The 26978-nt window shown below is 40.9% G+C and overlaps 1 protein-coding gene across 1 annotated transcript in view; it reads left to right on the top strand.

Annotated features, from left to right (window-relative positions):
* Positions 1 to 447: 447 nt before the first annotated feature.
* The window catches only part of DNAH6 (dynein axonemal heavy chain 6), a 236355-nt gene continuing 209824 nt past the window's right edge, over positions 448 to 26978 (top strand). Inside the window, exons 1-8 of the mRNA XM_027846132.1 lie at positions 448 to 495; positions 1982 to 2242; positions 9156 to 9326; positions 10744 to 11006; positions 17624 to 17891; positions 21289 to 21423; positions 21513 to 21636; positions 24267 to 24396. Coding sequence (XP_027701933.1) covers positions 1988 to 2242; positions 9156 to 9326; positions 10744 to 11006; positions 17624 to 17891; positions 21289 to 21423; positions 21513 to 21636; positions 24267 to 24396 — 1346 coding nt within the window. The 5' untranslated portion in view covers positions 448 to 495; positions 1982 to 1987. The remainder of the gene's footprint in view (positions 496 to 1981; positions 2243 to 9155; positions 9327 to 10743; positions 11007 to 17623; positions 17892 to 21288; positions 21424 to 21512; positions 21637 to 24266; positions 24397 to 26978) is intronic.

Here is a 26978-nt window from a genome sequence, read left to right as displayed (position 1 = left end):
GAGTGATTTGAACCGTGTAGTTCTAAGTTGCTTTCCAGAATGGTTGGACCAATCAGAGCTGTACCAACAGGACACTAATGTGCCTGGCTTCCCACAGTCCCACCAACAACTGTCGTTTTCCTTTGCTCCCGTCTTTGCAGACCTGATGCTGAACCCCCCACTTGATAGATTGGAAAACTGACTTCCACTAAAGGCTAGTGACTAGCCCGAGGTTACACCACCAAATGAAGAAGGCTGGCCTCAAGATCACAGCGCTCCATCCCCTGAACCAGAACCCCTTCGCGTTCTCCCAGCTCTGGCGATCCGCCCCCTCCTGATTGACAGGACGCGAGCCCGCGCGGAGCTGGCCCGGCGCTCCTCGTAGCTAGGCAACGGGAAACACTGCGGTCAGCGCGCAGTTAGTTTCTTCCCTTTCCCAGGCGGATCCCGAGTCCCTCGGCCGGCCGGGGCTCACGTTTTCCAGAGCAGAGAGCGTCCCGCGCCCCTGGAGGCTCGGTAAGCGGTGCAGGGGCGGCGAAGGCGCGGATGAAGCGCAGCCAGGGGTCGAGGCAAGAGCGGGAGGGAGACTGAGGTGTGGGCTCCTTGCTGTGTGACCCTCTCTGGACCCTAAGACTCAACCAGCCTGGCCTGTTTGCTTTTCCCCTACTCAAAAGTCCATCTCCTGCCGGCGTGCTTTCCCGTAGGCCTGGAAACACACTTTGTGTAGTGGGCTGGATGTAAAATACGAAGGACCCGGGTTCAAATCCTGTCCCTGACGTTTGCTAGCTTTGAGACCGTGGGCAAGTTCCTTCACCTCTCCAAGCCTCAGTTTCCCCATCTGTAAAATGAGGGGGCATGGACTAGTCAGCCTCTAAGATCTGTTCTACTCTGTGGTCCTTTTACTTTCTTTTCTTAGAATCTTCATTCAAGGCTCATTTCAAGCATCAGCTCTCACTTGAAGCCTTTCCTGAGGTCTGGATGTTATATCCTAGAAATAATGTGACATTTATATAGATCTCATGTAACAACTCTGTTAAGAGGTAGATAGTTAACATCCCCATTTTACCAGTGGGAAAACTGAGACCCAAAGAGGTTATTTGGTTAGTAAGTGTCAGAGGTCTTGAACAGAAGTCTTCTAGACTTCAAGTCCTGATTTTATCCACCAGGCCATAATGGAGTTCGTATGCTCTCCAAGTCCCTTGCATCTACATGAGGGTGGTGGTTGGGGAATGCCGCAGGTGGAGCTCTGGACTTAGAATCAGAAGTCCAGTCTCAGACACTTCCTAGCTCTATGACCCAGGGCAAGTCACTTAATCTTTGTCTGCCTCAGTTTCCTCAACTGTAAAATAGGGATAGTAATAGCACCTACCTTCCAGGGTTATTCTGAGGTTTTTAGATAATATCTATAAAGTGCTTTGAACCATAAATCTCTATGTGAATGCTAATCACAATAATTATAAAAATTCTAATTATTATTCCACTCTCCCCAGGAAGATGTAAGCTTCTCCAGGCCAATCACTGCTTTTCCGTTTGTCTTTGTGTCCCCGTGCTTAGCAGAGTGCCTTACTCTTAGTAGATACTTGATAAATACTAGCTGAGTTGTTGAATTGACTTGAAGTGAATTGAGCTGAATCCTTAATATTGAGGTGGTTATTCAAGAATCAGAACTGGGAATAGTGAGCGCGTGAAGGAACCTCAGTGATCACCCTGTTCCAAACACCTCCCCTCCTCCCTTTTACAAATGAGGAAGCCTGAGGCCCAGAGAGGAAAAGCAAGGCCACACAGCCACGGCTGGAGTCCAGGTTTCCTGACTCCAAATCCTGGACTCACTCCATTCTTTGGGATCTCTTCCCACTCTAACAGCCTGGCATGAGAGCCAGGGAATTGTTTCCATATCTGGGAGTCAGTCTATGCTCCGGACTTTTTGTGAGCGAGGGTTTGGGAAGCACCAAGGGAAAGTTCCTCTTGGCTTTGCTTGACCATGTCTTCTCTCCTCTCCCAGATCACCATGTCCAGAAACATCCTCCCCTCCGATTTGTTGCGACCCCAACCTAATGAAAAAGCGGAAGACTCCAGTGATTTGCAAGAGTCAGGAGAGTCTTCAGGGACTTCCAGCATTGGGAGTTTCAGCCTCCAGAAAAGGCTGAACTTCGTGGGTCCCAAAGAGCCGTCTGTACAGTCTAAAGTCCTGTCCTTTGTACACAATACAAAAGCCCAAGACCGGACTCGAAAACGCCAGCAGCCGATAAAGCTGGAACCTCTGGTATGTTTTGTTACGTGTCAGTTTCCTTCCTTGTAGTTTTCCTGGAGTCTCAGAGCCTCTGAACCCATAGGTGAAGACCGACAGACCCCAGCAGCGGACTCCAATTTGAAGCATTAGCGTCATTTCAGGATCCAGCTTCCTCAGAGCAGGGAGGGAGAGAGTCCAAGGGGAAAATCAGGACATCTTTTCCAGTAGGCAAGAAGCCTCTAGTGGATATATGAGTGATAAAAGCTCATTGAGGAATGTCTAACTCAGGTATGAAACAGAGAGGGAAGTAAGATTCTTTCAGACATTGAAGCACCATTTGGTTTGCTGGCCCCCTCCTTCCAAGTATTAATGAGCAGTAATAGGTCCTTTGGGGCAACTGGATGGCACAGTGGATAGAGCACCAGGCCTGAAGTCTGGAAGACTCATCTCATTGTTACTATTGTTCAGTCATTTCAGTCTTGGCCAACTCTTTGTGACCCCTTCTTGGCAAAGATACTAGAGTGGTTCGTCATTTCCTTCTCCAGCTCATATTACAGATGAGGAAACAGAGGTAAATAGGGCTAAGTGACTTGCCCAGGATGGCACAGTTACTAAGTGTCTGGGGCCACATTTGAACTCAGGAAGATGAGACTTCTTGACTTCAGGCCCAGAATTCTATCCACTGCACTGCCTAGCTTCCTGAGTTCAAATCTGGCCTCAGACACTAGCTGTATAACCTCTGGGCGAGTCATTTAACCCTGTGTGCCTCAGTTTCCTCATCTGTAAAATGAGCTGGAGGAGGAAATGACAAACCACTCTAGTATCTTTGCCAAGAAAACCAAGGTCACAAAGAGTCGGACACTGCCGAAAAAATGATTGAACAATGAGTTCCGTGAGTACTAATCTGATGTTTCATCTGGTGGGGGTTAGAGGCAGGTGACCCAGGTTTCTCAAAGGCTAAGCTACTGGCACACGACACTGAAAAAGGCTTTCAGCACAATCCCAGCAACGGTCTGTTTGCTTTCCAAGGCTCCGCCTGGCTAAGTCACGAGAAGCTCCTCACCAGGAGGCTGGCCCCTCCTGGATGAGTTCTTGGTCTGTGCCAATTCATGAGACTACCGGCAGCCTTAGAAGTAGCTTTCAGCTCTACACCTAGATCCCACGACCACAACCTTCAATCTATACAACCCCTTGCAATTTTTTTAGAGTGCTTTCATATGCAATAAGAACAGCGAATTATAAAACATTACATATTAAAATATCGTATAGTGTCACATGCCACACTATATTGTAATATATTAATATTATGCAAATACTAATATAATATAAATATTAATATTTCACATTATACAAACACACAATTATATGCATAATTTTCTTATTAATAAATTGGTGGATATTAAAACATTGATGTAAAATTAATATGTTTATATATTAAAGCTTAAAAATGCACTAACTTTTAAAATACTCTAAATAAAAATGATAATGATACACATTTATATTGCATTTTAAGGTTTACAAAGCTCCTTCCTCATAACAACTCCATGAGAAAGAAGTTAGGGACTGGAACTGTAATTTTGGTCATATGGCTAACTTTCATGGCAGTCAATCAATAGCATTTATTCATGTATTAATTATTTATTAATTACCTACTGTGTTCCAGGCATTGTGTTAAGCACTGAACACTCCTTCTATCCATGCAGATAGCACCTTTGAATCTCAAACAGTGTTCTAGGATGTGTGATGCTGAGCCAGTGACTTGCCCGAGGTCACATAGCTACTATGTATCAGAGGTAGGATTTGCAAGCCAAGTCTTCCTGGCTCTGAGGCTGGCCCTCTAACCACTACTCCCAAGATGCCTCTACAAGACAGATAAGATTGTTATCGATTTCAGTTAGGCGGGGGAAGTAGATAGAATATTGGAGCTGGAAATAAGGAGAATTTGGCCTCAGACACTTACTAGCTGTATGACCCTGGGCGAGTCACTTAACTGCTGTCTGCCTCAGTTTCTTCATATGTAAAACGGGACTTAATAATACCATCTATTTCACAAAGTCATTCTTAAGATCAAATGAGATAACATCTTTAAGAGCTTTGTAAATTTCAACTAAATAATATACATGATTAAATATATTACATACAATAAATATTATATGTGTTATATAAATGTTATCATTATTATTGCTGTTTTACAGATGGGGAAACTGAGACACAGAGCAGCTACATAGTTTTCCCAAAGCCACACAGGTATTAACTGTCAGAGCTGAGATCTACAGTTAGGTCTTCTGACTCTAAGACCAATGCACTTTTCACAGCGTTCTCTTGCCTTTATGGTACCTCAGTGTCCTGGAAATTTAATTCACGTGCTTAACATACTTCCAGAAAGTAACTTATGAGCTTCAACAATTTAAGCTGAGTGCAAACTAGCAGTGAAAGTATCATCTGCCTCAATGGCAACATAACATTATGGAATTCCAGCTACCGTCATGAAAGAGCCTGGATGAGACATTCCCCCTCCTTGGGTAGTATTTGAAAATTACCACCCTATACTTACATATTTCTGTTGTCATCTGAGCTGTTGCTGACCGCCACAAGTTTGAACGTAACAAGTGAAACTCACCATACCAAAAAATAAACAAATACCAAAGTGTCATAGGGAACAGAATTTCCTGGTCTTGGCAACACGTACTTTTATAATAATAATAATAATAATAGTAATAAAGATGCCCCCTTATAGTGTCCCCTTCCATGCTGTGCCCTGGGCAGTTATATGCTTTATTTCTTGTTTCAGTCGTGTCCAACTCTTGGTGACCCCATTTAGGGTTTTCTTGGCAAAGATACCAGAGTAGTTTGCCATTTCCTTCTCCAGCTCATTTTACAGATGAGGAAACTGAGGCACACAGGATTAAGTGACTTGCCCAAGGTCACACAACTAATAAATGTCTGAGACCGAATTTGAACTCAGATACTGTCACCCTTTGAGGTGGACCTCTTAAAATATAACCTAGTTTATAACTCCCAGCACTATTCTAGGCAAACTTGACTACTCATCATTTCCTGAGTATGTCCCAGATTTTTCCTCCCATGGTGCCTTTGCTCATGTATCCTACACCATTTCCCCTGGTTGACACAGTTGTCTATACTTCAAGACCCAATTCGAGTGTAAATTCCTTCATGGAGTCTTCCCTGATTCCGTTTTCTGGAAGCAATTTCTCCTTCATGTGATCTTATTGTACTTTTACACTTCTCTTATGCATTAATCACATCCTGTGGCAGTGGTTAGCGAATTGGCCTTGGTCCCCAGTGCTTTCTTCCGCTCACTCTTCCTATAGATAAACTTGGATTTCTGGCTTCTTTGCGGGAGAGAAGCTGGACTCATCTTTTGCAAATACTTAAAATCAGAATCCTAGATCTTAAGAACACTGCTTGTGTATATAATTTCTCCCTCATCTGGCAATTGGATTTTCATCCTGATTTTCTTTTCAGTGGGTCACCTGGTATAGATTTAGCCTTTTAAAACTCCTCAGAAGATCTCACATCCCACATCTGAGCTCATTTCCCTGCACCAGGGTTTGGGAGACTTCAGTGGTAATGTAGAAAAATATCTACATGATGATTCTCTTTCTGGGGGACAAGGGGGAGGGAACAAACATTTATTAAGTACCTATGATAAATCAGGCACTGTGCTGTGTTTTACGGAGATTAATCTCTTTTGATTCACACTACAACTCTGAGGTAGGTGCTATTATTATCCCTATTTTGCAATTGAGGAAACTGAGGCAGAGGTTAAGTGACTGACTTGCCCAGGGTCGCACAGCTGTGGTATAGTGCAAAGGTGTCAGACTCACTGCCCATGCAGATTAAATTCCAGGATCATATTAAACTCCCGAATCAGATTAAAATATAATTGAGCAATGTTTAACAAAATCAATAAAAATACAAATAGAACACAGATAATGTCCAGGGCTTAGCACAATGCCTGGCACATGGTAGATGCTTTAAAGATGTTTATTGGGAGGCAGCTAGGTGGCACAGTGGATAGAGTGCCAGGCCTGAAGTCAGAAAAATATCTTCCTGAACTGAAATCCAACCCCAGACACTTACAAGCTGTGTGACCCTGGCCAAGTCACTTAGCCCTGTTTACCTCAGTTTCCTCATCTGTAAAATGAGCTGGAGAAGGAAAGGCAAACCACTCCAAGAAAACCCCAAATGGGGTCACCAAGAGTCTGAAATTACTGAACAAATATTGTTCTATTTATGTTAATTTTGTGGTTTTCTAAATCAACATGTAGTCTACAGAAATCTGTTTCTATTTGAGTTTGATACCACTGGTATAACAGAGAACTAGCTTTGGAGCCGAGAAAACTTGGGTTTGAATCCTACCTTTGATATATATTGCAAACCACTTAACTCCTTAGTGCTCTAGGCCACTCTCTGAGACTAGAAGCTACCTCAGATATTGACCTGAATTGGTAGAGGGAGCTCCTGGTTGAGAATTCTAAGTCTGAGCCAATGAAATCACCAAACAAGTCCCTATTTCCGCTCTCCCTAACATAGTAGAAAGAATGCTGAAGATGGGATCTAAGGACAGAGTTGGGGTCCCGACTTTGCTACTTCTTCCCTGCGTGACCTTGGTTAAGTTTTACTTCTTCGGCCCTCAGTTTCCTGGTTTGGACTAGCTGACCTCCAGGGTCCCTTCCAGCTGAGGTCTGTGATTCTAGAATTGACCTTCACCTCCTAGAATCCCCAGCTTTGTTCAAGGCTCCAAGCAAACACAGCTGCCACATGAAGCCTTTCCTGATGGCCCCAACTGCCCTATGTCATAAATAATAAATGCCATAACCAAAATAGCACAGTTCCCAAATTGCATTTACATTTTTCTGGGTCACATACAGTTCAATTCCACCAGCATTCTGCTAAATGTCTCTGCTGTGAAAATCACAATGCAAGGTGCTAGGGATGCCAGAATGAAAATCTACCTTCTATGGACTGACTAAACAGCATCTTACACATATATGTATTATACTTTTTCAAATGGATGAAGAGGCTGTTGTGATTAATAAAATACAAGTTCACTTAGAGCATTACTGAATTCTAGCTCTTTAGACATTACTGTATTTTCTCCATCAATAGATATTCATAATGCAACCATTACGTGGGGGTCTGTGAAATCATTTGCTGTCAAAAGAGGTTTAAACCCTATAAAAGCTTAGGGCCCACTATGCCAGGCGATAAGATCACTGAAGATTTTTCAGCAAGCGAATGATCTGGTCAGAACTTTTACTGGATTGCAAAGGCTGTGAAGGCAGGAATTGTTCCTTATTTATTTTGTAATCTTTCCCTAATGTCTAGCAAGGTGTATAGGTTTGGAAAGAAAGAAGGAAGGAAGGAAGGAAGGATAGAAGGAAGGAAAGATAGAAGGAAGGAAGGAAAGAAACCCTTTAGGTGTTTTGCTTGGCTAAGTCTTACTATTAGGCTATCCTCTTAGAATTCCCTCTCCCCTCTTCATTACAATAGCATAGTGTTATGCAATCAACAAATCAATAAATATTTATTAAACACCTACCATGTGCCAGGCACTGTGCTAAATTCTGGAAATACATATGCAAGCAGAAAGACGATCCCTGCCTTCCAGAAGCTTACATTGTAATGGAGAAAGAGAACACATAAAAGAGATCTGAAAAGTTGGGGAAAGGGGAAGTCCTATGGAGAGTTAGCTGTGCATTATGGTTGTTGTGGTGTCCTGCTTAAAAATGGAGGTTCTGGAAGGATCCAAGCAAATCAGAAAGTGAGGCCTCAGGAGTGGAGAGTGCTTCCAATATGAGAAGAGTCCAGGGGGTGGGGGGAGCTTCCATAGTGAAGAGGTTTCTATGGCCTGGTAGGCAGCATCCTGCTGAGGTAAGTCACCTGGGCAGCCTGGGGAGGCATGAAGATAACACGTGTAGAGTGCTTAGTAAAACCTTCAAGTGCTGTATAAATGCTTCTATCATACTGAATGAACGCCTGGAATATGCTGCTGCCTCACGTTTCCTTCTTAGAATCCCTTGTTTGCTTCCTCAGCTGAAGCACTGTCTCCTCCGTGAAGTCTTTCCTGACTCCAAGCTTCTGATGCCTCCTCTCCCAAAGTTACCTTGTACTTTTATATATCCCATCCCATGTTAAGAACTCTTCCTATAGAAAAATAGTATAAGACTTGGAATTAGACAAATTGGTTTTTAAAAGATGAGTATTATTTTTCAATATATTTACTATGTGTCACCCTGGGCAAGTCATTCTACCTCTCTGAGACTTGGTTTTTTCATCTGTCAAATGAGGTTGGAAAGTCCTTTCCAGCTCCAAATCTTGTGCACTTCTGGTAGGATTGGAATAAGTGGAAATGGGAGTAGTGTGGGTAAATGAGTGCATGTTGTTTATTCTACTATGGCATGTCTCTTCATTTAGCAGCAGCTGGTGTTATAGAGGTGGAAGGGGACAGTGCAAAGAGCTCTTGACTCACAGCCAGTAAACTCTGAATTAAAGTCCTGTTTCTGATACTTACCAGATATGTGACTATGGATAGACTATCACTTAACCTTTCTGAGTCTCTGTGTCTCTGTAAACAGGGGATGATAATATTTACACGACCTACCTTGGGGTTTGGAGAATGGCACTTTGCAAAAATGCAAAACATTGTAGAAATAGGAACTAACGCTATGATGCATTTTTGCTAGTGTAGGTCATCCCAAGCACAAATGAAATCGAGTGTAGGAATAACAGGATGTAAAATAATGAATTGAGGACAGGATGCCTGCAGTACCATGTGGTGGCAAGAAAACAGGCCAGGAGAGCTATGGTCTTTCCAAAAGAGCTCAGGACCTTGAAAACAGACATGGGTCTTCAGAAAATAGGGCAAAAAGGAACAGACCTATGCAGCAGATGATAAATGCAAAACTTTTTTTCTTTGAAGCCTGTGCTGAAAGTCTACCAGGATCACATGCAGCCAGAATACATATATGCACAGAACCGAGCAAAATTATTAAGTTCTGGATTGCTCCAACTTGCACCAAAACTTTTGGAGAGAATACCGTCCAGGGAATTATTTGCCCCAGGGATTTCATCAGAAGTGAAAAAAAAGCAGGTACTCTAGTAACATTTAATTAATTGTAGCCTCATTTGGAGATATAAGTAGGTTTTTACTCAGAAAAATAGAAATATTTCTGTAAAAGGTAATTTGTCCAGAAAAGGAATATCTTCAGCTATAATTGCTTAAAGAAAAATACAATTGAAAAGGAAAAAAGATATTCAGTCTTCTATATAATTTATTTAGGCTCTTTTAAAGTATTCATTAGTGTATATGTTTCTAATCTTTCATGTCTAGACTTTTGAAATATCATTTTTTCTGTTTGGTATTGAAAGTATTTATGTCATATTATTTTGATGGTAATGATAATGCTAATTTGACATAAATTACCATTATCATTACCATCAAAATAATATGACTTAAGGCACCTTCATGAAGGAGGTTGTAACAGAGGTTGAAGTTCAAGAAGAGAGCCTGAAAGGAAGTCTCTAGTTAAGTGCCAAAGGGCTCTGATAAAGGCTATGATCTGTTCAGCATTTCTGTAGATGACTTGAATGAAGGCACAGATGGTGTTGTTTATTGAATATTCAGGTTCTGAATAACATGAAGTTGGAACACAGTGACAAGTCTGGGATCTGAAAAGATCTTGACAAGCAAGGTAGGCAGTGGATTATAGTGGAAAACATGCTGATTCTGGCATCAGAGAAACTGTGTTCAAATTCTGGCTCTCCCTCTTGGTATTTGCATGACCAAGAAAGTCATTTCTTATCAGAGCTTCTGTTTCCTCCACCCATAAATTGAAGGGTACCCTTGACATAATAGGGAATTTTGGAAGATGGGTGTATTTGGGGATAGGGGGAGAAGATAGTATAATATTTACCATGTAGACCACAGTCCATTGAAACCTGCTTATTCTTTGTGACTCACTTTGTCCCTCCTGAAATGATGAAAGGAGGAAGAGGCAGGGGGCTCACTCATTGATCACCTCCACCAATACCTAGATCTATGATCCTACCAATCTAAGAATGAGGCAAATCCAAGAAGAAATTTAGCAGAGATCAATGTAAACTTGTGTAGATGGGTTAAAAAATCAATTGTACAAGTGCAATAGTAGGAATACTTGGTTAGGCAACAATCTTAGTCAAAAAGATTTAGGGGGTTTAATGGGAGCTCAATATGGGTCAACAGTGTGACATAGGAACCAAACCAAACAAACAAAAAAGCTGGTGCCACCTTAGGCTGTATTGTGAGAGAGAGGATGTGTGGATTGGGGTCTGGCAAAAGTTCACTATATTTTGTCCTGAAGTACTAGGTGCATAGTTCTGGGCACCATATCTTAGGAAGGACATTGATTAAAAAAAAAAAGCCAAAGAACAAGAGAGGAATACTTATTGTTTCCAGATATTCCTGTGATTAAAAAAATTATGGTCTTGCATTACATAAAAGCTGACATTCTAAATATGCCTTGGCTTAGGTAAGACTTTTGCCTGTCGATGGAATCTCTCCTTCTCCTCCTAAACAACAGCGGATCACTAGCGGGAGAACGATATTCCAAAAACAAATTTCTGCGACTTACCCTTCGTTAATTTTCCAAGACCGAGAAGACGTCATTAAAGCGAACATTAAAGACCCTTTGCAAATTATCAAAATAATATGTGAGAATAAACACCTTGGGTTCCTGTATATGATCCCAGCAGTATCAACTTCATCCATTGAATATGATCCCTATAATTTGAGGTGAGTTATTAGCCCAGAAAATAAATCTCACAGATGATGTCCAGTTGCCAGTTGGCAGTGATTTATTTTAAGACTTCATGATGACTATCTCAAATCTATGCTAATTTTTGGTGATCACCCAGTAATGCATGCATTCTACTAGCACATTATTTACTTTTCCTTAGGTTATTTTTCTATTAACTATTCAGTGAAAAATGACAAATAATTCACTATTGGTTTTCTAAATAGTATTTTTAATATACTTGGTTATGATAAATATAGTTAATTCTATGCTATGAATAGCATTTTTTTGTTTGTTTTTTTTTTCAGAATCTATGCTTGTTGACAGATAGAATTAGGGATTGAATTTGTAATTTCATTGGTACAGGGAACTCTTAGGGGAGGGATCTTCCTCTACCAATGCAGGACAACAATTTCTCTACAATTTATGATCATAGAGAATTGCCAAGAACACTGAGAAATCGAATGACTTTCTTAAGGTCATAGAGCCAGTATGTGTCACAGGCAAGACACAAATCCAGGTCTTCTTGGCTTTGAGACTGGTTGTCTTACCACTATACCACACTGTCTCTGCAATATGGAAAGAGAAATAATATGTACAAAGTATAAAGGATAATGTGATTTATTTTCACATGGCATTTCAGCTTCTGTTGTGTAACTTAGGTGTAAAACAAGGACGAAAAGTGAGCTTTAGGACTCATTTCTTTGTGACTAATCCTTTATGACAGATGGTGTAGCATGGTGGAGAGAGAGCCACCCTTAAAGCTGCAAAGAGCTGGGTTCAAATGTCACCTTTGATGTATACTGTGGGACCGTGTTCAAGCCACTTAAGAAGACAAGTTCTTAGTTTGGAGTTGATGAATCTAAAAAAAATTCCAATAATTATTTCAATATAATTGATTTATTTTATAATCCTATGTATTCTGTTTTATGTATTTAGAATCATTATTCAAAGGAAGGAATTGTGGGTCTGACTCAGCTGCCAAACAGGTTCATGATACAATCCAGTTTCTAATTTAAGATCTAATTTAAGATGATAAGTTGCAGAGGAGAAGCTGACCTGTATTGGTAGATGGACTTTTCTTGCCTGGGAATTTCCCTTCATTAATAAAATCATTGATACAGTTTACACACCCAATATTATAGGAAATTCACAACATACAAGTCTGGGCAATAAAAGGAGAATTTGGACTCATAACATTTGTTCTGTAAATTGTGGTTCAGTCATTTTTCAGTCATGTCTGACTCTTTGTGACCCCATTTGGAGTTTTCTTGGCAAAGTTAGTAGAATGATTTGCCATTTCCTTCTCTAGCTCATTTTATAGATGAGTAAACTGAGGCAAACAGGGTGAAGTGACTTGCCCAGGGTCACACAGCTAGTAAGTATCTGAGGTTGGATTTGAACTCAGAAGATGTGTCTTCTTGACTTCAGACCTAGCACTCTATCCACTGCACCCCATAGATACCTACCATAGCTCCATTTCATTCCTTCTTTAGGGCTTAGGTGACAATACTCTGAGAATTTCAAATTAGGAGGAAACAAGAGTCCTTGGTATCAGAATGAAGTTGACAACAGCTGGAGAAAATGGAAGGCATTGAATTTCAGGACTTGATTTAATCACTCAACTAGCATTTGTTAAGCACCTGCTGTATACCAGGCACTGTGATAAGCCAAATTGTTATATTCAGATCTTCATATACAAAGCTGATGGTGAGTTGGTGGCACCCAAAGGTGAGAATGCTTGTTGACTGATTGAAAATAGGCAAAAGTGATTGCAAACCCCGTTTACAAACAGTGAGGAAATTTGGGTAAGTAACTTCCATGTCTTGACGTAATATCGTATCTTCCTCTTAAGTATAGCTACTTACCCAATACCATCAGGCCAACCAAGTGTCTATGTCCTGGGATTTACAAGCTTACCCTGGTGGTCTGCATAAGCCCAAATGGGCAGACGCACTGAGTAAATACTATCCTCTGTAGGGGCCCCCAAGGGCCTCCTCTCTGTCTTGTCAGTGCTAAGTTATAGTCAATGAGTATTTGAGTTTATGGATAGATCTTAAGGAGGAAGAGTGATACAATGGAAAAGACCACTGAACTGTGTATCCTCCAACCTGAGTTCAAATCCCAGCTCCGTCACCCACTCTCTGGGGACTTTGGGCAAGTCATTGACCTTCTCTGAGTCTCACTTTCCTCCTCTATAAAGTGAGAGGTTTGGGTTAGATGACTTCTGAAGTCATCTCCAGCTCTAGCAACATGATTCTGTAAACCGAGCTCTGAGCCCCCATTGTCTGGAAAAGACTGCTCTTTTTGAACTTGCTGTATTTCAGAGAGTAGAAGTCATGTGACCTTGGCATAATGGCCCTGCATTTCTACAGAAGCATATGTGCATGCTTGGATATGACGCACTGTACTTATTCAGCATAGAGTAAATGAGCAAATAAACAGTGTGTAATAACTAGGGAGCAATGAATAATCACATGACAACGTCTTCCAATTGTCTGAGAGCCTGCTGCTCGTGCATGCCCCAGAGGACATAGGAATAATGTGGATCCAAGCATTAAAAAAATGTACAGTTTGAGTTTGTTTAGCGCTCTACTGCGACCTGCTTTCGAGTGGACAAAGGAGTGCCATTTGACATTGACTCAGTAGGGAAAAGGGCAGAAATTCCAGAGGAACTCTGATCCTGAGTCTTACGGCAGAGGACACACACTCAACGTCCAGGTGGACTCAGGAGAAAACTGAATGTAACATAGTGGAGAATGCTCCCTCTCCTGGGTGTATTGTCCTGCCAGAGACCTGGGACCTGGACTGCCCATCGTTAGCCCATCACAGAACAGGGTCAGTGAATTCAGCCACCAGCCCCCGTAAGTAGTCATGCTGCCATCCCAGGGTCTGGCATCCCTTTCCCTCTTAACTTGACCTTCCACACAATGTTCTCCTCTAGCAAATGGATCTCTCAGCTCATTTCCTGTTGCCACCCCCCAGAATTAAGAGATTCTCTTAGCAAGAAACTATCCCAGTTTGTTTACCTAAGTTTTTTATGCTGGTTCTTCTACCATGCCCCAGGAAGTTTCAGGCTCTATTTCCCTTTTCTGCTAATTTATCTTCCCAGTGGCTGCCTTATCAATCAATCAATCAATCAAACAGCTCTACTGTGTGCCAGGTACTGTGCGAGGCTCTGGGGATGAAAAGGGGAAAAAAATGAAATAAGTTGTCTCAAGAAGCTTACAAATTGAAAATTGGAAGTGAGATAATTCATGTTAAATGCTTTGGAAACTTCATAGCACTATTTTTTCCCCCCTTAGGCAGTTAGGATTAAGTGACTTGCCCAGGGTCACACAGCTACTAAGTGTCAAGTGTTTGGTCTGAGGCCAGATTTGAACTCAGGTCCTCCCGACTTCAGGGACGGTGCTCTATCCACTACGCCACCTAGCTGCCCCTATAGCACTCTCTAAATGTGAGCTATTATTATTAGACAGCTATGTGGTAAGGTAGGTAGATTGGAGTCAGGAAGACCTAAATTTGAATCCTGCTCAGGACACTACCAATTTAACTTTGGACAAGTCACTTCTTCTTTCTCAGACTCAGTTTCCTCATACCCCAAATGGGGTAGAGAGCACTTATGTGACAGGGCTGCTGAAGGATTGAACGAGATAATACATAAAGCCCTTTGCAAACCTTAAAGCTATTCGATAAATGTTTACTCTTAAAATTGTCAGTTTATCAGAGACATAATGATAATAGCTAGTGTTTATACAGTGCTTTAAGGGTTTGCAAAGTTCTTTACAAACATTATCTCATTTTGTGCTTATAATAACCCTGTGAGGTAGGTGTTATTATTATCCACATTTTACAGATGAAAAAACTGAGGCAGACAAGTGACTTGTCCAAGGTCACTGGGCTGAGTGTCTGAAGCTAAATTTGAACTTGAGTGTTCCTGACTTCAGCCCCAATGCTCTGCTCACTGTACCACGTTGCTACCTCAGGTAAATATAAATATAAGGAAGTTAAATAGTACGTATGGAATGCAGGCGCTTGCTGGTGGAAGGGAGCAGGAAAGGTTCTTGGAGAAGATGGAGCTCCAGCTGCACTTTTAAAGAAGTGGGGCATTCTGTGAGACAGGAATGAGAAGGAAGTTCATTACAGGCATGGCAGACAGCCATTGCAAAGGAATGGAGACTGAAGATGGGGTGCCATGTGTAAGCAATAAGGAACAGATCAGCTTGACTGGAGAATGTGGCAGGGTGAATAAGGGTTAGGGTTATTTAGCGAGGGATTTCAAAGTCAAACAGAAGAATTTATGTTTTATCTCAGAGCCACCTGAGTTTACTGAGTAGGGGTGTGTATGGTCATATTTGTGCTTAAGAAAAATCACTTTGGCAGCTGTGTGGAGGATGAATTAGAATTGGGAGAGACCTGAGGCAGGAAGACCAATTAGAAGGTCATTGCAATAGTTGAAGGAAAGGTGATGAGGCCCTGAACTAAACTGGGACCTGAGTGGGTAGAGAGAAGAGATCCTAGCCCCCTGAGCAGGATGTCTTCAAGATGGTGTGACCCTAACCAGACCCAAATGTGGTAACTAAACATGCAACAAGTAGTTGTTCTACTTGTTTTAAAAGTTTGGGGAGGTGAAAGGGAAGAGAGAAAACTCAGCAGACAGAATTGGGGTCATCCTATTAGCCTAGGAAAGAACTATTAAGTATTTGCCACTTACTTTTTAACAGCAAAGATTCCTCTACACTACCCTACAACCTCTGCTACAGTACAGGTAGAGTCAAATATCTGAACTTTTGGAGCCGTGGGTCTTTGTTAGCTTTTTTATTCTTTCTATTTTTAGATTCATTTCCATTGTTTCTTTTTCTTTGTTTCACACCCTTTATTTCCTTCTCTTTTATTCCTCCTTCTCTATTACTTTCCCCACATTTGCTGATCCTGTGAAATTTAATTAAATTTAACTAAAATTCTTTATTTTGTCTGAGACTTGATACTAATTTTACCTCAATTCTTTCTCTTCCCATATGGATCTAATTTTGAGCTATGGGGGTGGCAGTGGTGAGGGTAAGTGTTTTTATCAAAAAGAGGTTACTATCCCTGTTAATCCTTGTATGGTCTCATGCTTTGCTGTGTCTGGGCTTGATCCATTTACACTGTGAATATCTAATGTGTATGTAGTTATTTGCATCTTCCCACCCCCATTTGAATGTTATCTCTTTGAGGGCAGGGACTATATCTTAGCTATTTTTTTGTGCCCTTCCTGCCATCCCTGGTGCAGTGCCTAGCATACATACATTCATTCATACATGTATACATATATGTATATATATGGTTAATAAATGCTTCTGACCTGAAAAAAGTGGTTATCATAAAATTCTTCTGTTGTTATGACCCATAATTATGAACAAATAAAGATTTGCTTCAGGTACAGAATAGATTTTTATAGAGCAACACTAGAGGAGATTAATCTTATGAGTTTTGCCTTAAAAGTTGTGGGATTCAAGTAATAAATTATATTCCTAAGGTTGTAGACTCTCAATGTTTTTGAAAAGTAAAAATAATAGCTAACATTCATGAGTGTTTGAAAGCTTTAAAAAGAACTTTACAAATATTATCTCACTGGATCCTCACAACCACCCTGGGAGGTGGGTAGTATTATTATTTCCATTTCACAGATAAGAAAGCTTAGACCTAGAAAGATTGGGATCTCATAGAATCATCGATTTAGAGCTGGAAGAGATTTTAGAAATCATAGAATCCAACTCCCTAATTTTTACAGATGGGAAAACTGAAGCTATAAGGTATCTAATGCCAGATTTGAACTCAGGTCTTCCTGATAGCACATTAACCAGTGTGGAAGCTGCCTCTGCTAAGACAACTTAGGGCCAAATGAATGAAAACCTAAAGGAATTTGAAGGTACACAAAATCATTTTCAGCATAATCTTTCAGAAGTCATGGAAACAAGAGCTGCCAGATGGGCAAGTGTCTGGACTTTCCAAGAGAGGAGCAGAGTAGATTTTGTGTATTATGCATCTACCATCTTCACTTTGGTTCTTGCATCAGATAAAGAGTTTGACTAGGCAACCTCTAAGGTCCTATCCAATTCTAAGGGTTTATGATCTTTCTGGAGTGGTTTAAATGTAGCCCTCCAGGGCATGAATTAAATCCTTCCCTGAGATTTCTTTTCATTCTGTTCTTGATTTATTCAAATCGAAGGTGGATCCTAGAAAATATTGTTTATTTTGTTTAAGATTATATTATTTTTCTAAGAGAACATGGTATTGGCAGATAGAGATAGGGATTTGACCTGCCATTTTGTTGTTGGGAGAGAAGATTCCCAAGTGAGTTAATTCCCTCCACCAATTCAGATCTGCACCTTCTCTGCAACTTATATTCTTAGAAAGTTGTTTGGGGCACTGAGAGGATAAGTCATTTTTCCAGGGGCACACAGCCCCTGTGAGTCAAAGATGAGACTTGAACTCAAGTCCACTTGGCTTCAAGGTCATCCCTCTCTCCAATATTCCAAACTATTCTCTACTAACAAGTGAATATCGTAATTGATGAAATGTCATTTAAATTTGTCTTACTCTGTTCATTCACCACAATTTCATTTCTTCCTAGAGTTGTAAGTTACGAAAATGTCAATAAAAATGATTACTACACGATTAGCAAAAGAGCGGTAACTCACACGTGTGATGGAGAAGTGGAATTTATTGAGCTTGCACGGTGGGAGCAGGAATATCTGTATCACCGAGAGCTCACCAAGATCCCCGTCTTTTCACGTTTCCGCAAATGGAAGGCATTTACCGTATGGAGAAAGAATGTCCGCTCCAAGAAAATTAACCTATGCCGAAAGGCTCTGCAAGAAAATCTGTTCATTGTTAATAATGTATGTATTTATTCATCACATTATTTCTCAAGAATTCCCCATCTGCTAAAAATGTAAGGGGATGATCATGGTTGTTGGTCCACTGAGTGGGTAGTTTCATCTGTTATATATGTACTGTTTAGAATGTAAACACCTGTCAATCTCCTACTAGTAAACTTCAGTGGCTTCCTATCCTCTCCAGGATCAAAACGCAGATCCTCTCTATGGTATTCAAAGTCTTTCATAACCTGGCTCTCCCACCTTTCTAGTCTTCTTACACCTTAAACACCCCCCACTTCTACCCCCCACATACTCCTTGATCTGGTGACACTGACATCCTTGTGGTCTCTGGATCAAAGCATTCTATCTCCTGACTCCAGGCATCTTCTATGTCCGTCCCCTGGAATGCTCTCTCTCCCCTCATCTCCCCCTGACTTCCCAGGCTTCCTTTAGGTCCCAGTGAAAATCCTACCTTCTACAGCAGAGATATCAAACTCAAATCGAAATAAGAATATTAAACCATACATAAAGATCCCTGGCGGGGAATATTGACTTAGAAAACCATGAACATTGTCTGTGTTCTATTGTATTTTTGTTTATCTTGTTAAATATTTCCCAATCACATTTTAATATGGTTTAGCCCACTCGGGTGTGCTAAGGGCCACAGCACAGCCTGTAGGCTGTGTTTGATACCTCTGTTCTACAAAAAGCCTTTTGCAACTTCTCTTAATTCTAGGGCCTTCCCACTATGGATTGTTTCCTCTTTATCCTGTATGTAGCTTGTTTGTACATAGCTATTTGCATTTCATCTCCCCCATTAGTTTGTGAGCCCCTCAAGATAATGGTCTGTCTTTTGCCTTTCTTTGTATCAGTGTTGGTCCTCTTCGAATGAAGGACCAACAAAAACAGCAATCAGTGTTTAGCACGGGTGCCTGGCATATAGTAGGCGCATAATAAATGTTTATTGATTGACTTTCATTCACTGTATTTGTATGCTCAGGACTTTGCACGCGTGACACATTGTAGATACTTAAGATATGTGCACTGATTAATTGATTAACCCATTAAAAACATGCATGATTTTTATCATGGGTTATATATAATTTATTTAGAAAAAAGGAGCTCCTAATACAATTTTCACAATTTAACCAGGGCAGCGACAGAGAAAAGGGATAAAGAGAAGGTGACCCTTGGGGCTTAAAGTAGAGACTGATAACCTTTGAGTTATGAACTATTTTCCCATTTCTCTGGAGGCCAAGATCAGCTGGGGTCCATTGTAAGCGGGGTTGCCATTAATGTTAATAATTCATACTTTTATTGGCTTTAATTTCGCAAGGTACTTTTCTCACAGCAACCTAGTGAGGCAGGTACATAATCTAAGTATTATTCTTCACTAAAATTCTTGAGGGAACAGTTAGGTGCTGCAGTGGATAGAGCACCAGGAAGACCTAAGTTCAAGTCCGACCTCACACACTTACTAGCTGTATGACCCTGGCCAAGTCACTTAACCCTGTTTGCCTCAGTTTCTTCATCTGTAAAATGAGCTGGAGAAGGAAATGACAAACCACTCCAGCATCTTTGCCAAGAAAACCCCAAATGGGATCATGAAGAGTTGGACATAACTGAAATGACTAAATAACAACAACATTTTTGAGAGGTTAAGTAGCTTGCCTAGGCAAAATACAGCCTGCGGCAGTATTTGAATACAGATCTCCAGACTGTCCAGAACTCTTTCTATTTCATAGTGAAATTTGCTTTTCTATGCAATATTTCCTGTGGGTCCCACTAGAAAGGCAGCGTGGTGCAGAGACCAGAGAGCTGACCTTGGTACCAGGAAGACCTGGACTGATGTCCTGCCCCTGGCACATACCCTGTGTAATTCACTTACCCTCTTTTGCTCTTTGTAAATCCCTAAGACAAGATGCAGAAAAGGTGCTGATCAGGATGGAGAGAGGGAGTTCCCTCTACCAGCGAGATTAAAAGTCCAGGCCCTATACTTTTATCCAGTAAACATTTGTTAAGAGCCTATTATGTGCCAGACATACAGAAAGAAGCAAAAGACAGTCCCTGCCCTCAAGGAGCTCACAGTCTAACAGGGAGACAACAAGCAAAAATGCAAACTACGTATGGGATAAATAGAAAATAATTAACAGAGAATTAAGAGGGGTTCAGAAAGGCTTCCTGTAAAAAATGGAATTTTAGCTGAGACTTGAAAGGAATCCAGGGAAGCCACGAGGCTAAGATGAGGAGGGAGAGCATTCCAGGCATGGGGGAAAGCCAAAGAAAATGCCCTGAGCTGAGAGATGGAGAGTCTGGTTCATGAAGCAGCCAGGAGGCCAGGGTCACTGAATCAAGGAATATGTGTGCGGGAGTAAGGTGTGAGAAAACTGGAAAGGGAGGAGGGGCAGGTTGTGAAGGGTTTTGGATGCCAAACAGCAGAATTTGTATTTGCTCCTGGTGGTGGCGGGGAACTGCTGGAGTTTACTGAGTAGGAGGTGACATGGGGGCAAATTCCTTTGGTGGCTGAATGGAAAGGTAGGTTAGAATGGGAAGAAGGGTGGTTGATGTCATAAGAAATTTTGTTAGTATCATGTCCTCTTCCCTGAACTGACTTTTCTTAGGGAATGACGTTAGCTAGCTAATTTATTCTTCAGAAGTGGCTGCATCAATCCTTTTGGGAGCCTAGTGATCCCTTCTTCAAAGTAGAGTAGGGAGGTAGTAATCAATAGATGGCCTGACTTCTAAAATAAAATCCAAGCCAGGCATCTTGGTGTATGCCTATAATCCCCATTACTGGGTTTGGCGATTGCTTCATCTCTGGAGTCCTGAGCTATAGTTGGGCGAAAGCCAACAATGTGTCTGCACCAATATGGTGAACCCCCAGACTTCAGAGTGAGGAGTCAGAAATGGAGCAGGTCAAAGCTTCCATGACAATCAGCTGTAGGATCAAGCCCTTGAGTAGCAGCTGCACTTCCAGTTTGGGTGACATAGACCTGGTTTCCCTCAAAATTAAATTAATTGAATTTAATTAAAAACATGATGGTTCATTATCTTGAAAATGTCCTATGAGTAAAAATGCAAGTTATGCTGCTTCTTACAATACATGACACATCCTCAGCCCTTAGGTGTTTTATCAATTTCTGTCCCAAATGAAGCCTAAAGGTATTGGTGTGTACGGGTATTATTAAGACTAACAAGGGTAGCTAGGTGGCACAGTGGATAGAGCACTGGCTCTGAAGTCAAGAAGACCTGAGTTAAAGTCTGGCCTCAGACACGTAAAACTCCCTAGCTGTGTGACTCTGGGCAAGTCACTTAACCCCAATTGCCCACTTTAAAAAAAAAAAGTAACAAGTTTTTAAAGAGAGAAATATTGGTAAAATTGCTTCAGTTATAATATATCAATTTTCTTTTTATTTAGTACTTGCGACCTGCTGTTCTCAGGATAAAAAATATGTGTTATGAGCTAAGCTTTATGGTTCTTTGCTTTATTGAAAAAGGACACACGTATACCTTGTTAGAATTTAAGGCTGCTCAGCTCAAACAGTTAGGGGAGGTAAGTAGTTTTCCCCACAGAATCCAAAATTGTTTTTATTGTTATTATTCTTATGTTGCTGATATCTTTTATTTTCCATCAAATTTTAGGTGACAGATCGCCTTTCAAATTTCAGAAATGTGGCAAAAGATGTAGTTAGGAATGCTTGCCGAAGTGCTTTGCGGGCCTCCGGATTCATTCCCGATGACTGCCTTTTGGATGCATTCTGGAGAGGTACAAAGTTGGAAGGAGCTTGTGTGTAGAATATCAGGATATTTGAAGTGTTGGCCTGGCTGTGGTTCCATGCAGTCATTTTGGTTGCTGATTTTCTTAAAATTTAAACAATACTAGCATTTTTCAATCCCCCAAAATGTTTGTGTGATGAAGTATACATTTTTTTAGTATATTGGAGTGAGGACAAGAAGATATTTATTCAACCTTTGCTTTTTTTTCCTGAGGAATTACGGTAACTGAAATAATCTATACAAGATCATATTTCTAAGGAACAGGTATCATTTTTTTCTATGTGTTGGCAGGGAGGGGGAAGATAATTGCCAGCATAAATTATCCACTTATTCTTCCTTTTAGATAACACATGCGTCTAATTCAGGGGTGGGGAACCTGCGGCCTCCAGACCACATGTGGCCCTCTAGGTCCTCAAGTGTGTCATTTTGGGTTTAGTCAAAGGGCCACACTCAAGGACCTAGAGGGTCACATGTGGCCTCAAAGCCTCAAGTACCCCACCCCTAGTTTAGTTCCTAGGGTATAATTTTCTGAATGTGTAGTTTTTTAACTTCTAGAAGTTTCACTTGCAGGGAGAGGAGGAAAAATGGAGAGTAATCATTCCATACTTTTACTATACTATATGATACCATCCCATAAAGGCACTAAAAAAGCATATCTAATTTCAGTATTAATGAACTTATCTATGTGGTTTCAGCACTAATTAGGTACAAAAAAGAAAAGAGTGATGTGACTAGGATAGAAGTGAAGGAGAACTGATCTGGAAGCCAGAACACCTGGGTTCTAGTCTAGGCTCTACCAATAACTTGGACAAGTCACTTGGACTTGTGACCTTGGACAGGTCATTTCAAGTCAAATCAAGTCAGCAAGCTTTTACCACACACCTACTATAGACAATGACTTTGGGAGCAAGTGCCTCCTAGGCCACTAGGGGGTGCAGTGAATATGGAATCTCACGACTAAATTCAGATATTGTCTCAGCCACTTCCTAGCTGTTGACCCTGGGCAGCTCACTTAATCTCTGCCTCAATTTCCTCAGATGTAAAATGGGGACAATAGAAAGCACCTCATAATTATTTATATAGTGCTTAGCACAGTGCTTGGCACAAGGTAGGTTTTGTGTAAATGCTTCTTCCCTTCTCTTTCCCCTGTTATGCGCTAGGCACGTTACTAAGCCCTCTAAATACAAAGAAACTTGAAGGAGCTCACATTCTCATGGGGGAGACACGTAAATAAGTAGGTAAATACAAAGTGATAGAGAGAGGGTGGAAGATGATCTCAGAGAAGAAGTGGAGAACTTTCCTCATCTGTAAAATGAGAGGGTTAGACTAGACATGAAAGTGGGTTGTGTCTGACTCTTGGTGACCCCATTTGGGGTTTTCTTGGCAAAGATACTGGAGAGGTTTGCCATTTCCTTCTCTAGCTCATTTGACAGATGAGGAAGTTGAGGCAAACAGGGTGAAGTGATTTGCCCGGGGTCACATAACTAGTAAATGGCTGAGGCCAGATTTGAACTCAGGTCTTCCTGACTCTAGGCCACACACTCTAACCACTGTGCAATGAGTATGGAATCCATGAATAAATGGAAGACTATATAAAATGTTTACTCTGTGTATTGGGGTGCAAATACAAAAGGGAAGACAGTCCCTGACCCTAAGAAGCTTACATCCTAATGGAAAGGATGACACGCTTTGGGGAGCGGTGGCTAGAGAGAGGAGTATTTTGGTTTGGGAAGTTACCAGAATGATGAAGTCAACACACACGTCCAGCAGCAACAGCCCTATTGATTTGGTCATGACCCGGCCTCACCCAGCCTCTGCTTTTATGCTGAATGGCTCTAGTATTGAGGGTGACACCACGTGGCATCCCTTAAGGTCATTCTGTTCCCCACTCAGAGTTGCCTCTGGGAAATCTCAGAAAACATCAGCAATAGAGCTCATGCCTGGTTCTCCACAGATAGATAAATGAATCCCGAGCTTCCAGGAAAGAATTCAAAACACGTGGGATCCAGGACCACTTCATTTCACCTCAGTGGTTAGCACAATGCTTAACACATAAGAAGCGCTTAATAAATGTTTACTAACTGATCAATCTCACAGAAAATATGGGAGCAGCACACAGACAGTCAAAAAAATTCTTCTGTCTCCCTTGTGGTGCAGTGTATAAAGCTCCAGGCCTGGAGTCAGGAAGACCTGAGTTCAAATCCAACCTCAGACGCTTACTAGTTGTGTGACCCTGGGTAAGTCACTTCACCTTGTTTGCCTCAATTTTCTCCTTTGGAGAAGGAAATGGCAAACCACTCCAGTATCTTTGCCAAGAAAACCCCAAATGAGGTCATGAAGACATAACTGGACAACAACTCCCTTGTGTATCTTGCCTTTACTCACAGAGCCCTCTACAGTCTTGGTCTGGACTCATATCAGGAGGGAATGAATTGGCCAATAAGAGAGCTGGACATTTTTATTTTGAGGTTTTTTTTTTATAATTGTATTTGTTTGGAATTTGACTGCCATTTTCTTCAGCAATAATGAAAAAATAGGGTATTTACCTGAGGGATCTTTTTTGTTTTTTTTCCCCCAAATCACAATTGAGCATTAGCAATATGTCGTTATTTTCTTTAGATGATACAATAAGAACAAGTCCTCCAAATGTGGTTGACATGGGACCCGAACATGATATTTATGGAGAAACTGAGAAAATGACTTACACAGAACAGGCCAGCAAAAGGCATCATTGCACACGCCTGACGTGGTTGGTAACTCTTTTCCCCATATATTTAAATTGTACTATCTATTTTCTATACTTTCCATAAAAACCAAATCATTCTCTTATCAAGTTTCAGTAATAGTAAAGAGGCAGTATCTATATAATAATTTCAATTCAGCCAAAAGTCCATTACCCTCAAGAAAAAGGTAGAATGATGGATGGATAGATAGATAGGTAGATGGATGATGGATGGATGATGGATGGATGGATGGATGGATGGATAGATAGATGTAATACACTGCCATCCAATAACCCAGGCAGAGTGGAGGTCAAGATGAAGAGTTAGGTAGTCAGGAGCCCACTAGTGAGGACTCCCGTTATATCCCTGCCCTAATGGAGAGTGTTTGGCAGTTAGATGGTATATAGAAAATAGAATGCTGATTTGGGGTCATGAAAAACTGAGTTTGAATTCGATCAGAGAGTTTTACTATCTGTATGACCCCGGGCAAGTCAGTTAGTATCAGTCTCAGTTTCCTTATCTGTAAAATAAGGTTAATAATAGTTTCTATACCATACCACAGAATAAGAACATTTTCCTTGTTCTCTGTGAGTTCAGGTATTTATTGTAAGGATCAGCAGAGACAGTATGTGTAAAGCACTTTATAAACCTTGAGGCGCTATATAAAATATAATGAGGATGAGGATGAGGATGATACTGACGCTTCCTGTTATGAAGCAGCTTGGTTGGATCAGGGCTGAAACAGGCATCTCCCCATTGTCGTCTTCCTCAACTCTCAGCTCACACGGGTGAGGGGAATTGCACCTGTACTGCCTGATAATTCATAGGGAAGTGTATCCACCTGAGGACCCACAGGTAGAAAGTGGCAGAGGTGTTCATTAGGCATTTAATTACACACACTGAAGCACTGAATTACGTATATGTCAGTGTGTTAGGTGGGAAAGAAGGATTGCAAAGATAAATTAAACATGATTTTTTTTTCAATTTCCTCAGCTATAAAATGAGATAATAATATCACCTACCTCCTAGGGTTGTTGTGAAGATCAGATGTGATAATATTTGTAAACCACTTAGCGCAGTGCCTGGCATACAGTAGATACCATATAAATACTAGCTAGTACAGAGTACAATTTACAGATTGCTTGCATCTTTCCAGATCTTTTTAAAAGAACAAGAGTCACAGTAGCTGAGTTGTGCTGAATCTCTAGAGCATTCTCATGCCTGCTTAAAATCATTCAAATCTGAAGGATCAGTGTGAATTGTCACAGTGATAAGAATAAACTATGCTGGGTGTTTTATTATATTCTTACACTTGAAGGAGTGCACACAGAATTTATAGCTGGAAGAGAGTTCAGAGATCATCTGCTCTAATCGTATAATTTTACAGATGGGGAAATAAACCTGGACAATCACAAAGTCACAGAATCAAGACAGATCTGAAAGACCACTAGTCTTACTTGAGCAAGAAGACTCCCTATACCATACCCAAGAAACAGACATTCAGTCTTTGGTTGAAAGCTTCTAGGAAGGGAGAACTTACTTTATTTTATTTATTTATTTATTTATTTATTTATTTTTGTATTTATTTATTTATTGCGAGGCAAAAAGGCAGTTGGGGTTAATTGACTTGACCAGGGTCACGCAGCTAGTAAGTATCATGTATCTGAGGCCGGATTTGAACTCAGGTCCTCCTGACTCCAGGGCCGGTGCTGAGAACTTACTTTCTTAAGACCACATAGGGAATGAGTAGCAGAGATGGGACTTGTAACCCAGTGTACTTCCAAACACCCATATGATTAGATGTTTACCAAGATTGTGAGAAAGAACTAAATTCAGAGGACAAAAATGCCTTTTTAAAAAAAAAAACTGCATACAGGCTTTCCTGAATTAGGAATTGGTTCCTGAAAATACAGGATCAAATAAAACAATGTTACTGGACACAGTTAATTTTATTGAAACAGATTTGGAGACTGAGAAGACAAGGCAATGTGCTCAGGAGTTAGGTGCAGATAGCCGTGGTCTGAAGTGGCAGTTCCTCTGGGTCAAGGGTAGTGAAGGAGAAGTCACCAGATGGGACACTGTTAAGTGGGACAGGGGGCAGTGAAACTAGAACAGTGGCTGAACTGGGCTGGTCTCAGGGTATTGAGCTAAACAGTGATTTTAGAGTTTTATCCTTTTACTGATCTTCTTTTATTTAAAACTTCAAAAACCTTTTTTTTCAAGTAATAAGCATTTTTCCTTAGCTTTCCCCTCCCCTCCCTGCCCTTTCCATTGTAGAAACAAAGAGCTTATAGCAAATAATGACTTAATGATATTATTACAGAATGATGTTGATACAGACAATGGTGTGTGTGTTGTAGAATTCTTTTTCTTTCCCCAACTAGTCTTTTATTTTTTTTAGGCTCCTAATTGGTCTTTTTATTTTTTTTAAATTTTATTTTTTAATCAATTTATTTTGATTTATCAACAATCACTTCCATATGGTTTTGAGTTTAAAATTTTTCTCCCCCTCCCTCCCCATCCCCCTCCCCATCCCCCTCCCCATCCCCCTCCCCAAGACGGCACACAATCTCATATAGGCTATACATATACATTCCTATTAAACATA

Source organism: Vombatus ursinus, unplaced genomic scaffold (assembly GCF_900497805.2).
Source record: "Vombatus ursinus unplaced genomic scaffold, bare-nosed wombat genome assembly UNPS02015066.1, whole genome shotgun sequence".
Classification (NCBI taxonomy): Eukaryota; Metazoa; Chordata; class Mammalia; order Diprotodontia; family Vombatidae; genus Vombatus; species Vombatus ursinus.
The sequence above is the reverse complement of the archived record's forward strand: the minus strand, read 5'-3'. Positions and strand labels throughout refer to the sequence as shown.